Source organism: Strongylocentrotus purpuratus, unplaced genomic scaffold (genome assembly GCF_000002235.5).
Source record: "Strongylocentrotus purpuratus isolate Spur 01 unplaced genomic scaffold, Spur_5.0 spur5_contig_843, whole genome shotgun sequence".
In the NCBI taxonomy this organism is placed as follows: domain Eukaryota; kingdom Metazoa; phylum Echinodermata; class Echinoidea; order Camarodonta; family Strongylocentrotidae; genus Strongylocentrotus; species Strongylocentrotus purpuratus.
Window position 1 is genome coordinate 492,395 of NW_022145550.1, and position 15,853 is coordinate 508,247.

General features: G+C 38.9%; 1 protein-coding gene across 1 annotated transcript in view; it reads left to right on the forward strand.

Moving 5' to 3' along the window:
* Positions 1 to 15,613, forward strand: part of LOC587461 (sushi, von Willebrand factor type A, EGF and pentraxin domain-containing protein 1) — a 36,817-nt gene extending 21,204 nt beyond the window's left edge. Inside the window, exons 19-33 of the mRNA XM_787189.5 lie at positions 214 to 327; positions 837 to 950; positions 1,376 to 1,577; positions 2,076 to 2,233; positions 2,925 to 3,126; positions 3,721 to 3,893; positions 4,478 to 4,717; positions 5,181 to 5,360; positions 6,025 to 6,198; positions 6,511 to 8,397; positions 8,782 to 9,072; positions 9,383 to 10,110; positions 10,409 to 12,437; positions 13,010 to 13,135; positions 14,060 to 15,613. Of these exons, the coding sequence (XP_792282.4) occupies positions 214 to 327; positions 837 to 950; positions 1,376 to 1,577; positions 2,076 to 2,233; positions 2,925 to 3,126; positions 3,721 to 3,893; positions 4,478 to 4,717; positions 5,181 to 5,360; positions 6,025 to 6,198; positions 6,511 to 8,397; positions 8,782 to 9,072; positions 9,383 to 10,110; positions 10,409 to 12,437; positions 13,010 to 13,135; positions 14,060 to 14,127 (6,686 nt within the window). The 3' untranslated portion in view covers positions 14,128 to 15,613. The remainder of the gene's footprint in view (positions 1 to 213; positions 328 to 836; positions 951 to 1,375; positions 1,578 to 2,075; positions 2,234 to 2,924; positions 3,127 to 3,720; positions 3,894 to 4,477; positions 4,718 to 5,180; positions 5,361 to 6,024; positions 6,199 to 6,510; positions 8,398 to 8,781; positions 9,073 to 9,382; positions 10,111 to 10,408; positions 12,438 to 13,009; positions 13,136 to 14,059) is intronic.
* The last annotated feature ends 240 nt before the right edge of the window (positions 15,614 to 15,853 follow it).

Genomic DNA, 15,853 nt, shown 5'->3' on the forward strand with positions numbered 1-15,853 from the left:
GATATACTGCCCAATATCATGAAAGTAACAGAAGAAGAGCTTTTAAAGTCCGTTACAGAGGACTTAAAACCATCAGTAAGTTGCTTGCTTTGAAAGCATAAACATGCTTTCTTAGCAGTCGGATAAAACAAACCTATGCATATCTTTCCGTACATGATGAACCATATCATATAAAATAAACATAAGAGTATTTTTGTTATTAATTCTCAACAGGACCGCGATGTGAGACGGATATCAATGAATGTGAAACAGCAATGTGTATGAACAATGGTTCCTGCCGTGACCTCATAGATGGTTATATGTGCCATTGTCCAAGAGGATTTACTGGTGAGTACTTCATTCCTTACTGTCAGTTCTGTTCATCATTTTCTGAAAACTCAATCAGACATAATTATTGGTGACACATGTGGTTGATGAAAAAGAGTTGAAGATTTACACAAATATTTTATGACAATAAAAGAAGACTTATGTTTGGTATTTCTAGTCCAATTGGCTTAGAATTCAATTGTTATTTTCATTCTAGGAAGTATAGCCATTTATTGCTAAACAGTATTGTAATCAGTTTTAATTTCGTTTTATGTAGATATTAACATCAGAAGCCCTTAGCATTTTTTATAGTTTTTTCTAACTACTTTTTAGTCACATTCACATGATATTAGCAAAGTTGTTCATTTTATATCTTCAAAATATTGGTGATAGTATGACAAATCGTTTCATTTTAAATATTATAACTACTATAATAATTCTTTCAATCTACGAAAACTAGTATGATTAAAGAAAGAGTGTTATAATCGCTAATAATTGAAGATACTATCTTCTTGCTTTACTTCATACAGGTAGATACTGTTCAGAAGACGTAGATGAATGCCGTACTAATCCGTGTCATAATGGAGCGACTTGTATTGATGGACCACAGTATTACGAATGCGTCTGTCCTGATGGATATACAGGTTGGATTCATTTACTTACATCAGAATGGTTTATATGTAGACACTGTGTGTGTGTGTCCTCCTTAGCCAAGTTAAACTATTATTATACGATAATTGTGATTCATCTATCAATGCTACATCGTCGGAGTATATCTCTCTATGTTGGTTTGCTCGTTTTTCCTCTTTTATTTTATTTTTGACGTAAGGAGTCCTGATTATTGGATGCGATTAATATGCATTTCCGATCCCAAGTATATTTTCAGGTAGCTTAATGTGCATTTTTGTTCAAATGATGGTCTGTATATTTGTCTTTGTTTAGATTGGTTCAAATCTTACTTTGTATCTCGAGAATTAGGTCAATTATTCATCCTGTAGTCACTATAGTAACATAATTATGACACCCTTACTTTCCGCCACAGTTTATAATTTTACATACTCTATTTCAGGGAGAAACTGTGAGGAAGATGTTGATGACTGTGCCCTAGATCCTTGCTACAACTTTGGTACTTGTACAGACTTCATCGGGGGTTTCCAATGCACCTGTCAAGCTGGTTACCTTGGAGACCTTTGTGAGATGGAGGTTGATGAGTGTCTCTCCTACCCGTGTGATAACAATGCCACCTGTAAAGACATGGTCAATGAATTCCGGTGGGTAGTTCTGTTTCTGTATACATTGCAATTCTTGAGTTGAAATGAGAAAGACAATGCCGAGGTGCATGACAATTTATTCATTCACAGAATCCTCTCTCTTTTTTTTTCATCATCATTCCCCTCTTCTCTCTCTCTCTCTCTCTCTTCCCCTCTTCTCTCTCTCTCTCTCTCTCTTCCCCTCGTTCTCTCTCTCTCTCTCTCTTTCTTGACATGTAAGCTAACTAAATAACAACAGTACTGGTATAGGACATACCGCAAATAGGTTCTATTGATCACATCTGCAAGTTTTAAGCCTGTATCAGTTGTTTTAAGAGATGCTAACAAAAGTCCTAATTCGTCATTATTACATCATTCAACTTTATACTGAAGTTATTGATCACTCTATGTATCACAACTCTAATCATATGTCCATTGTATTTAATGGATCAAATGCACGTTTATAGATTTATTCTACCGGGTATTATACTCTTTAATCATATTAATTTTCCTGTGCAGATGTGAGTGTCTTGCTGGATTCTCTGGAACCCTCTGTGAAATCAACATAGATGAATGCGCAACAACTCCCTGTCTGAATGGAGCGACCTGTAAAGATCTTATCGCTGGTATCGAATGTGTATGCATGCCTGGTTATACAGGTGTATTCTGTGAAGAAGGTATGCATTCTTCCCTCTTGGAGCACCTCTGTAAACGTTTCTTTACATTCCATGAGACCTATAACAATTATGCCTGTATTCACATACACATTTTCCTGCAAGACAACACCCTTATTGTATTAAAAGTATGGTTTTATTTTTGGCATCATTTGTGATACTATTATAGGAATAATTCATTTTAAGTTAAGTGTATGTCTTGTCAAGCAAAGCATTCATTATGGCATAAACCACAGTGCTCGTTCTACATGCGCATGCCAATCAGAAATTGTAAAAAAAATGTATTTACATTAAATAAAAGACACACACCTTTCCTAAGTCTAAGATCACTTTCTAATATTACTTCCCATATAAAGATATATACACAATCGCCAAAGACCCCAAACTGACATATTCACATTTTCCCTCTACGTGATTCATAGTAAGTCAGATCTATTAGTGGTACTTTTACCAATTTCATTACCATTGATATCACCATACAGTTTTAGTTCAAGATTGAGGATCCCAGGGAGCATCCCTTTCCACAGTTTCCTAATGAAAGATACCAATGTTATATCACCTTAATTCTTTTGTTCACATGTTTCTTTTCATTGTTTGGCTTGGACCCCTTTGAAAAACAGCTATTATTTGTAAATTGCCACCCAACTCATGAGTTAATCAAAATCAAATCAAAAACATTTTCTATTTTTTCCAGAGATGACTTGGGATTTCAACATGGTGTTTGATAGAGGCGGTATAGATGATTTTGTAGTACTGGAACGTGATTTTCCAACGCTCACAGCTGTGACCATCTCGTTTTGGATGTTAACTGATAACACAGGCAACTCTGGCACTGTTTTCTCCTACGCTGTCAGTGATTCAAGTGATAATGCTTTGACTGTCACAGACTATAGCGGGTAAGGTAGTAGACAGCAATGTTTATGTTTTGAGTTTTAGAGTGGATGTTTGTTGCAGAAGTACATAATTTACATGCTTGAAAAACCCTATTTAAGACAGGAAATCATGTATCATTGTCATAGACCAAGGAAATTATTTTTGTTATCAAAGTATTCAGAAGAAGGGGATCAAGGTTACATCTTTCAAGGTGTTTTTAATATTGTTTTTAGAGAGGATGCTAAATATCAGTGTTTACTGATGCCATGATCTCCAAACCTAAATCATACTTGCTGAAACTATCAATTTTTCATAATCTTTTTTAATGTCACATAGAACTCTAGTATATTGAATATCAACTTATGCCTCTTAATAAGTGCAGAACAGGGACCCGTTTCACAAAGCCTTTCTTCAATGACAAATGACAAAAATCAGTGACAACTCTGCTGATAACCAATCAAAAGCAAGGATTTCAGTAGCTTATAAAAAAAGCTGTCATTTTTCACTGATGACAATTTTTGTGAAACGGGGCACAGGAGTGGTCTTCTAGCAGTATCGGATCACTAAGTCAAATACTGCATCTTTCCTTTGAACTTCTGTTGCTGTTCAATGTGTAGATTCGTCCTAAAGGTAAACGAAGAAACCATTGTGAGTGACATCACAGCGAATGATGGGAGATGGCACCACATAGTGGCCACTTGGGATTCCAATGGAGGAACCTATACAATGTACAAAGACGGTGTTCAACAGGCTAATGGTACAGGGCTTTCAAATGGCATGTCTATACCAGGTAATGAAACACTCCATTCGTGCTTATATTCGTGTACATCAATGATTAAATCTATCTAATTTTCATTATACAGCAAATGCCATAGTTGGATAAAGAAACCAGTCAAATCATAAGCGAATGTCTATTAAGAGAATTGATGTGTGGAAATGCTAGTTCTTTTAGTGCCGATCTTATCTTTTACCATTTAGATAGGGGTATGAGATTCATAATAAAAACATATCCACATGAATAGCACACTCATCTCATGTTTAAGTATGAAATTATTATCGATGTAATATTGGTTACCGTTTTGCCCATGATACATCATCGCCGGGAAAAATAATCTATTAAACTTCATGTTTTTTGGTAGGATTATCTTATTATTCAGAAATGGTAGTTCTCACTTGGAGCGCTTTGACAGTGAAACTCGAAGAATTACAGTAGTGCATAAATTTTGATTATATACAAAGAAAATGTATTATTTGTAAATAATTGCAAGCCTAATTTAATTAATAAAATTAATGGGCATTACATAAAGAGAGGGGGTACTTTAGTTATAGAGTGTCGCAATGGGTGTAATTATGTAACCATTGACTGTGTTACAGGTGGTGGAACGTTGATCCTGGGTCAAGACCAAGACACCCTAGGAGGAGGCTTCACACACCTTGAGTCTTTCATTGGAGAGATCACCTATCTTACTGTTTGGGAAAGGGCTCTAGGAGCGGCAGAGATCTATGAACTAGGAAGGACCTGTCAAAAACCATCAGATGTCATCATGGCATGGCCAGACTTTCTATCGGGAATGGAAGGCCAAATTGAAAAGCAGAATAATACCTTCTGTCAAGGTATGTGAGAATGCTTTATTTTTATAGAAATGATCTAATCATGAAGGTTCTTTTTTCCCTTCTTCTTTAGCATTTCATGAAAAAGAAGAAATCGTCACTTATTTCAGATGACCTCTCTAAGGGCATTATCAACGAAACTACATATATTAGTTTTTTTTTCAAATTTATATAGAGAAAACGACCTTTAATACTTGTATAACATTTTTCCTAATTGGGAGTATTATTTCAAGATCAGCAGTGTCTGTATTCGAAAGTATGCCATCAATTCAGACATATTTTTAAGAATTAGTACACATTCTATTTTGTTGTCAAATATTAGGGGTGACTACTCATGCATACTACTCTTGTATTTGTGTTTTGCCTTAACAATTATTGAAATGTCTATCTCTGGGTTATATATATGTATGTATGTATATATGCATTGCCGTACCTTGACTCATATTTTTATGCTTCTCGTTTTAAGGATGTCCCTATCCCACTGCACCTGAGGCTGGCTTTGTGAAGGGCTACCAACCATCACGACCTTTGACCTCCGTGACCTACCACTGTCAGCTAGGCTTTGAACTCCCCAGAAATGAAGTCACTCGTGCTGAATGTCAGGTATCAGGAGAGTGGAATCCGGGTGATCGAGCATATTGCGACAGTTAGTATTACATGTTAGTCCTAACCATTAACAATGATTAAGCATTATATTTCAAAGATATAAGTTAACCCTTGTATCTGATTTGTAGAGTTCTTGTTGATATTTCTTTATGCCATAGGGCATGTTAGTAAATGAAATCGTAATAGACTTTCCCGCAAAAAGTCTTTAAAAATTATTAACAATCATATTGTCGTGTCGTGGATGTCGTGGATGAGTGGATACGTCGCCGGACTGTCGATCACAAGGTCCGCGGTTCGAGTCCCGCCGCACCACTAATGTCCTTTGGCAAGATATTGATGTACATTTGCCACTCTCCACCCAGGTGTTAAATGGGTACCAGTAGGAAGGAATTCCTAAAAATACTGTGAGCGTCGAAATCGGCAGCCTAGCATAGCCGGGTAATGTTGGAGCGCCTTGAGGACCTTGTAAGGTCGATACGAGCGCTATATAAGAATCCAATATTATTATTATACCTAGGATGGCCAAAATCATAATGATACGTCTCGTCCTACTGACCTTGTAACCATCGTTTCCCCCAGCAGTTGCTGATCTACAGCAAAGCGAAATGATTATGTTAAATATATGAAATAAGATGATTTGCCCTGAAACCAATGCCTCGAATTTGGTTCGTCTTTTTACATCTTTTTTAATGTCATTAATGCAGGAATAAACTGTGGATACCCTGGACATCTTAAACACGGGTATGTGATTGGTAGGATGTATCTGTATGGTGACCAAGTTTTCTACACCTGCGTCGAAAATTTCACTCTTGTTGGTCCTTTGGCGAGAGAATGTATGGAGACTGGCTATTGGTCAGGTTTCACGCCAGAATGCAAATGTAAGTTCACAAATTGTATAAATATAGTTTCCTTTGAAGAAAATACTCAGAGTTGTGTTTTTCCATGTTCATTTTATCTTGCCGAATCAAATAGACAATGGGGAGGGATAGTTGCAATATTCCCTGGTCCAGCTAAACTTTGTGATTGCCTTTTCAACATTTAGCTATTTTCACGTTCCACTAGGTTTACTACATTCAAGAACAGCACACTCTCAAATATTAGCCTACCGGTAAATACTTTCAATGTCAGTTTGAATAAATGGATTTAGTTGTAATATCTTCATATATCTACTACTTACCTCTTCCTGACAGATGTGTTTTGCGGAGAGCCACCGCATGTTCCAAATGCTGTAGTCTTTTCTTCTGAGGGTGAGAGACCAGTCCACATGGCATTCCCAAGACAGAGCGCAACATACCAGTGTGCACGGGGTTACCATTTGATCGGTTTGCCTAACGTTACATGTCAGATAGATGGAGAATGGACAGCACCACCGACCTGCAGGATCGTCAGCTGTCCACCTCTGACATCATCTCCAAACTCTATGCTCATTACCACTAACGGGACTGTGTTCAGCAGCATCGCAGAATTCCGTTGCATCACTGGATACAGGATGACGGGGATGAATGTGCTTCAGTGTCAAGAGACTGGAAGGTGGGACAATGCAGAGCCACTTTGTAAAATTCTGTCTTGCGGACATCCACCTAATGTGCCCCTTGCCACCTCCACATATGACGGATTGACGTATGGCAGCAGTGTTTGGTATACCTGTAATGAAGGATATGAGGCGGACCGGACTGTCATCCATTGTGGAGGGAATGGAGTGTGGGAGCCTTCTCTTCCTGAGTGTAGACGCATCCAATGTTCCATGCCTCCTGCTGTGGCAAATGGCTCAATGATAGGAGGGGACTTTGGATTCAACGCTACTGTCATATATGACTGCGACAGAGGTTACACAGTCGCTGGTAATAGAGAGATTTCATGTATGAGCAACGGACAATGGTCAAGCAGCCCCCCTGTTTGTCAGGCAGTTTCCTGTGGAGAACCTCCAAAGATGAACAACCATCAATTAGTCGCAGACCAATCGCCAGAATTCACATATGGAATAACTGTGGAATACACCTGTCCCTCAGGATACCTGTTTGATTCTGACAGTACTAAATTGACATGCGGTGCAGGCGGACATTGGGTAAGTACCCTGTCCGACTGTATCCCTGTATCTTGTGGTCCTCCGAATGACATACCTAACAGTAACATCAAGGGTCAGGACTACACATACAACCAAACTCTGGTATATACCTGCAAAACTGGCTTCATCTTGTCTGGTGTCTCTGTCATCACGTGTCTCGCATCTGGGCAATGGACGGAAAGTTCTGTACGTTGTGATATTGTAGAGTGTGGAGAGCCACCTGCTGTTCCTCATGCAGTTGCCTCACATGGAAGACTTTACAATGAGTCAGTGACGTATGCATGTCAAGCTGGGTATGTTACCAGGAATGCCCCACATCTTAGGTGTTCTGCAGAGGGACAGTGGTGGGGTGAACTTCCAGTATGTGAACCTATCACTTGTGAGGTACCGTTAGCACCTGATCATGGCTTCATCGTTGGAACGAACTGGTCCTTCCAGAGTGAAATTGTAATGGAATGTGACTTAGGATATCGTCTACATGGTGAGGCAACCAGGCAATGCCAAAGCTCAGGCCAATGGTCAAACACCTCAGCTGAATGCATTCTAATATTCTGTCCAGAACCTCCTGTAATTCGCCATGGCAATGCTCATTTTGACAACCTCATTTATGGAAGCTCTGTAACATACAAGTGCCATGAGGGATACATTCTTGAGGGGGAATCGTCTCGAAACTGCTCTGCTCAAGGTGAATGGACTCAGGAACCCCCATCTTGCAAATTATTGGAATGTGGCAGCCCTCCTTTGGTAGAGAATGCATATTTCCTCGGAGACAATTTTACATTTAACAATACGCTTATCTATTTCTGTGATGATGGATTCATCTTTGGAGGTGATGTTGTATCCATGGAGACCACCTGTCAGGCTGATGGAAGGTGGAGTGAAGAAGAGATACGGTGTGAGGCTATCAGCTGTGGGATGCCAGTTACTCCACCTCAGGGTTTCATACTAGGAACCAATTTTAGCTACCTTAACAGTGTACAGTTCGTGTGCAACCCTGGTTATGTCTTGACTGGTATGTCAAATTATCTCTTTTGTTGCTTTATTTTAGAACGACATACTCAAGGATGTACAAATACTTTTATTAACAGCTAGATAATATTACAACGGTCTGTCCGAAATGATTTTAGGCCTGGTTATGATGTCAAATATTGTGATATGTCAGAGACAACATTTTGCGCTAGAGAGCTCACGGTGGATATGTAAATAAAATGCAATGATAGTCCTGTGCATTATCCTTAAATGATACAATTTGTCAATCAACGTTTTCCTTTCTTTTGTATAAAAAAAAATAGGCCAAACACCAATTATTTGATGGTTTTGATGTAGGGTATGATAATGATTTTATAACCAAAATATATTTAATCCGTAATAACTGCATAATTTATGTTCATCACAGGCTCTAAATCAGCAACCTGTACCTCCAACGGTACATGGAGTCACTCAGACACTAGATGCAAGCCGCTGGATTGTGGGTCACCTTCAGACGTCAACAACGCAGAATTTGAACTGAATACTAGCACTTATGGATCCACCGTAGCATACCAGTGTGATGTGGGTTACAAGGCCATCTCTAAGCTGATGATTGAATGTGATGAAACAGGTGTATGGAGTGGAAATGTAACCAACACAAGCTGCCAGCCTGTCCCCTGCTTAGAGATTCCTCTCGTTTACAATGGGTTAATTGAAGGTAACATTCTTTTGATTTTGTTTTCCCCCATTAATTCTTGTTGACTTTATGTTTCTAATTGATTGATATTGGACATCTTTGAAAAAGTTGGTGCACAACCACATGCAATTTCAAGAATAGTATATTTATAAGCATGGTGTCTTAGACATCGAAGATAATAGTTATCACAATGATTTAGTTGATCTCTTGATGCGATTCGGCTGTAGCCTTCTTTTACTAACCCGGCTAGGTGTTTGATGTAAACGCATATGCATGTAGCAGATAATGTTATGTAATTATTCAATTAAATCTTTCCTATTCTCTGGTCCAGGTGAAGGCCTTTTCGTGTATGGAGACATTGTCAGAGCTCACTGTGATGAAGGTTTCAAATACCAAACCTTACAGGAAATGCGGTGTTCTGAAAATGGAATATGGGATCCTGCGAACATCACTTGCGTTCCAATAACATGTCCACCTGTACTTCCACCAGACAATGGTTTCATTGCAGTAGATTCCAACTCATATGGAGAGGTGATGGTATTTGATTGTAACGAGGGGTTCTCCATTGATGGAAATGACACATTGCTGTGTGAGGAAGATGGAGAATGGAATGGAGACATGCCCCAATGTTTACCCATCATTTGTGAAGACTTGGCAATACCTCAAAATGGATCCGTACAGTCAACAGGGGTGTCCTTTGGTAGCCAGGTGGTGTATACTTGTGACGATGGATTCGAATTAGTAGGAACGAGCGTCACAGAGTGTGCCGGTCAGGGTGTCTGGTCACACCCACCTCCCGTTTGCACCCTCATTGAATGTCCAATGCCTATCAACCCCGCCCATGGTATTGCAATATTCCTCAACAATCGATACCTGGATGATGTGAGCTTTGGATGTGAACCTGGATATCACTTGGTAGGATTAGCAAGGCGCCGCTGTCAAGCAAACGGAACCTGGAGTGGCTATGAGCCAAAGTGTAGACCAATCGACTGCAGGGTAGAAGAAGCCTTCCCCCTTGGAATTGTCATACGGAATCACACTGTCTTCAACGGTGACAAGGTGAGATATCTTAGTCCAGCAACATCATTCATATACCAAAGAAAATGCAGTAGATGACAGAATATTGCAAGCTAACGTTTTTTTGCTTTCCCCAAGCATTTAATATTAACTTTTATTTCGTCTGACTTTAAGGCCATTGTGTTAAAATACTTAAAATTTATGTGGGAGAGAATAATTTACATCTCGATTCCAAAAATGACTTCATCTGTTTTTAACCAGAAACCAAACCATGCCTTACATGATTTTGTTACGTTTGATACCAAATATAAATGTTTATTTTGTATTTCATCCTTTGAAGGTCCTCTATTCATGCAATCCTGGTTACATGATAGCTGGTCAAAGTTTCAGGATCTGTGGAAATGACGGGATACTTAGCGGTCAACAACCTACATGCATCCGAGTAACATGTGGTCCTCCTCCAAACCTCTTACTCGGCAACGTAACATTACCTAGCGACAGGTATGAAAGCAATGCCACTTATTCATGTTCTTTGGGATTTACTCTTGATGGACCATCTTCAAGACAGTGTTTGTCGAATGGATCGTGGTCCTTTGCCCATCAGGATTGTAGAGTGATAGAGTGCCCCAGCCCACCACCGATTCGACATGGAACTCTACAGATGAATACCAAGATTCCGATATATAGATCAAGTGTAACATATACATGCGATGTAGGGTATGCTGTGAAAGGTGAGAGCATGCTAACGTGTGATGAACATGGATCATGGAGCAACACTATGCCAAGTTGTGAACTTGTTTCGTGTGGACAACCGCCGTTTTTGGAGAAAGGAATTGTTTCCTTTGATGTGACGACATTCAGTTCACAAGCAACATACCGTTGCTGGACCGGTTATATCATTGCAGGCGAAAGTGTAAGAACGTGTCTTGCTAACGGCTCATGGAGTTTGGTCAGTCAGGTGTGCAAACCCATATCTTGTGGACCGTTGTCTTTGCCATTGCATGGAGAAGTAACAAATACCAATATAACACTTGATGGCATTGCAAGTTACTCTTGCGATCATGGTTATGTGCTCATTGGATCTAGGACACGTACCTGTAGTGTAAGTGGAGAATGGTCCGGGTCTACACCTGAATGCCAACCTATCACCTGCCAGCAGCCTGATGATGTAGAACATGGTATCATTATCAATCTTGGTAATATGCAACTGTTGGATGAAATACAGTATCGCTGCAATGAAGGGTACAAGATGCGTGGAGAAGATAGGAGGATATGCCAGGCAGACCAGACTTGGAGCGGGTCTTTGCCTGCCTGTCGCCCAATATCATGCGATACACCGCCAATAGTAATAAATGGCGTACGTTCCTACAAGGCCATAACTTTCAACAGTACTGCAGTTTATGACTGTCATTCTGGCTACACAATGCACGGTGTCCAGGTCGTCAGATGTACAAGCGACGGGAGCTGGCTACCTTACCCTCCACAATGCCGACCTGTCAAGTGTGGTCCTTTAACCAACCCACATAATGGAAAGGTGATACTAGAAAGCAAAGTGTACCAAAGCCAAGTTCATTATATATGCCATGATGGTTACTCAACGAATCAGCCAAGAAGTAGAACATGCTTAGCAAATGGAACTTGGAGTGAGAAGGAGCCCCAATGTTCACCGAACCCTTGTCAAGCTTTACCTCGCATACCACATGTCATCTACCCGGCCGATAAGACAAGGTTTGTGGTTGGTGACTTTGTACAGCTAGAATGTGAGAATGGTTTTCAACCATCATCAGAAGGTATGGCCGAGTGCCTTCCAGATCAAACGTGGTCATTGACAGAGTTTTCATGCGATCCTCTAGAGTGTCCGCCACCTGAAGCACCTGAGAATGGCCATGCAGAATACAGAGCATTGTTCTTTGGATCCATTGTAACATATACATGTAATAGTGGATACACCCTTATAGGTCAGGCAACAGCATCTTGCAATGCGAACCAAACATGGAGTAACCCACTACCACTTTGCCATCTTGTGACTTGCCCAGATCTCCCAGTCAGTGAAAACATGGTTTATTCAAGTACTTCAAATGCAGTTGGAGACACCGTTACTATTTCCTGTAGCAATGGTTTTAAGCTTGTTGGAACCAGCAGGATTCACTGTACCTCCGAAGGGACGTGGAGTCATTCCTTGCCCCAATGTGAAGCCGATGGCTGCATACCACCTCCTCCGATCGATAATGGAAGAATGTTTGGAGAAAGCTTTTCTCCTGGAAACGTTGTCAGTTTCAGGTGTAATCGAGGATTCTACAGGGTTGGGAGTAGTTCTATCAGATGTATGTCAGATAATACATGGAATGACTCGATACCTAAATGCGTTGGTGAGTTAGAAATTTATCATCTTAATTTATAGTTTTTTGTTAATGTGATACATGTATATGGGCCTTTCTTTTTGTGGGCACCCATTTTCAATATTATGGCAAATTATTAATTTTTGGCCCAAACCTTTATTGTGCTATTTAATTGATAATTTTTTGTTGTTTTAAAGCCAGAAAAGCGGCTTTACACGATTATACTGAATGTGATATGAAATGAAAATAAGATGCCAATTGAATCAATCAATCAAAGATATTTTAGCAGAAAAGCCTTACAGAGTAAAGACCAGACAATTGTATGCTACACGAATCCAATTAAATCTATCTACTGCGTAATTTGTAGCGACTTTTGAAATATAGACGAAATGGGCATCATTTATTCCTCATGAATAGATATATATCTCATTTGTGGAACTCTTTCATAGAATTCACATTATTACACTATAATATTAGTCTTTAATCTCCTTAACTAAGTATGGTTAGCCCCTACCACTGTTTGAAATTAATGTGCAGTGTTATTAATTCATTTATTTTCTGATGATTTATTACTTTTTGTTCGTTTTTTTCTCCCTTGATAGCCTTTGGTTCTCTTGCATCTCTTGAGAGACCAGTATGTGTGTTACCCTGCCTCCATGGAGGGAAGTGTGTGGGACCATACAGCTGTGAATGTCCCTATGGATTTACTGGTTCTCGTTGCGAACATGGTAAGAATCAGTAGGCTTTTGTCTTCCATATCAATAACAGCTTCACAATAAATAAAAGATTGTCTTGCTCCTTAAATCATTTATATCTCCTTGGTCGATTTGTTGAACAAAGATTTCTACTCAGATTTAACAGAACTTTCAATTTAACCCTTACTGTACTGGGGGGGGGCCTGGGAGGCCCCCCCCTCGACATTTTCGGAGATTGCGCCGCAACCGCTTGGAATTTTGAATTGTCGTTTCATGACTATTTTCCCTCAAGTCTTACGCACATTTTGATACCATTTTCGTCGAAATCGGATATACCTGTAAGGAGTTACATAACAATTAGTATGCGCATGTCATCAAAAAAAAAAAAAAAAAAGTGAAAATCGCATCAAAATTTGCATAAATTATCATTATTAATTACATTAAAATAACTTTTTTGTGTTAGAAAAGAAGTTTCATATGAATAATGAGTTTCAACAATCAAAAAGTGGAGTTTGACACGTTTTCGGTAAAATGCATAAAATTAGCGCATTTTGCATAATTAATTAGGCTAACGACAAAAATTTGCATATTCGGAAAAAACTAATTATACCATCTTGTTCCTTACGTAAATATCTACAAACATGCAAATTTTCGTGTTCATCGGACAATCGACGGCCGAGATCATAGGGGGGGGGCCTCCCAGGCCCCCCCCCCCCCCCCCCCCAGTCAGTGGGTGCTCAAAATAGCCCAGTACAGTAAGGGTTAATGGAAATAAAGAATGCTTCAACACTGAAGTGTCATGGGGTCAGTTGTTGGTTAAAAGATGGGGAAGTCAAACTTCCAATCTTTCATATACAGGGATTATAGGCAACATTACATATTAAATGGTCAGTTTGCAACAGTTTATCTTTCAGTTTTCTACCACATTTATATTTCATCTTTCATGTTTTTTTCCAGTTCTCTGTACTACCCGCTGTATTGGAGGTGCACGTTGTAAAACTAGACATCCAAACTGCCGAACATGAGACAGTTGATGTGATGGAGTAACTGACCCCCTGAAATCAGTCTGAATGGATTCCGTATTTCCGAGCAGGATCTCCACCCACCAACCCTGACCAATTATAATAAACCAGCCCAAGGACTTCTGCAGTCCCATTTGTTGCAAGAGAATGTTAATTGTTGTGTGTTTATATATGTCGGCTTCGGTTGATCGGTAAAAGTGTCAAATATGAGGGACGTCAACTGTTAGGCGTTTTGTAACAGCCAGGAAATGCACCCTTTATAAATACTTTATGGAATGGTTTGTTTGTTATTCTTGTTGTAGATTAACATGACTATGGAGTATGCATTTCTTTTTCAGCTCTCAAATTTATCAAATTGAAGGAAACGTGTTTTTATCTCCCAACGTTACAAATATAAAATATATATTATTTTTATTTCAATAGAATACAAGGTGAAACTTCAACAACAGATTAACAAAACAATATGTGTAATTTAAGACACCGAAAAATTAATATATGATAGTCAGTTTGGTCGCTTTATTGTGAATTTGTGATGAGCATATTTAATTTTGTTTGCTATTTCTTTCAGCAAAAAAAATTCACGTTCCAAAGCCGAGAAGATAAAATTGCAGTAAAAACGATCAGTCAGTGAATATATAATTATCTTTTGACGTTTCAACCATGTACATCATACATTGTACATCAGCATTTGAATTATTTATTTTGCTGCACTTATATGGTTGAAAAAGTTTTTGTTTGCTGCTGTTTTATTGCATTGTCTTACGAATATGGTGTGATATAGTTTGGTTTTAGTGATCTACATTTCACGTATTTCCGACTCCATGATCTTGAAACTGCGATCCGTGCCATTACAATGTAAATACTGGATAACGCGAGATTGTTTTGCATTAACATTGGGTGTTTGTAAGGCCGTGTGCGCTTTCTTTAAAAAGAAAGCTAGCAGTTTTTATTTCTGATTTGTTTTCATATGTGTCCAACAAATTGTGATGTTATATAATTTCTACATTAAAAAACAGAAACAGATACAACATTGTATAATTATGGAATAGAAGGTTGTTCACTTCCCTTAGGTTTACTGTCTTGAATCGCAGTCCATGAAGACCCTAGCTAATCTGGACCATTCTATTTTCAATGCGCAGTTTTTACACAATTACAATACGTACATTTTTATAATCTCTTCCTTCTTTCAAACTAGCTTTATATCTTTCCAGTATAAATCAAAATCTTGTGATGTAGACTTTGATGTAATGTGAGCTTTGAAACTACATGTAGTTGAATAATAGTTCTAGTAATTCTAGTTTTTGTATTTCACGATATAATTGATGTTATTCACAAGCGCATGGCCACAAGATGGTTTAATTTATTTATGATTGATCTGACCCTCCCTTTATATATTATAATTTCAATCTCTCTAAAGTGTATCATATCTGCCTTCTCTCTGCTCCTTCTCTCTCCCGTTTTCTCTCAGTTCCTCCCTCTTGCTCACCATGATCATTTTCAAATCTTGAGGTCCCTGTATCCATCAACCCCCCCCCCCTTTTTTTTTTTCCTATTCTCTCTCTCTCTCTCTCTTACTATTATTTGCTACAATTCATATCCATATATATCTCCCCTCCCCTTCCCTCCCCCTTTCTCTCTCTCTCTTTCTCTATATCTCTTTCCTACCACCCGCATACATGAATTTCCTTTACCATTCTTCCACCTCAATGATAACTCTACCAGTGCAAAT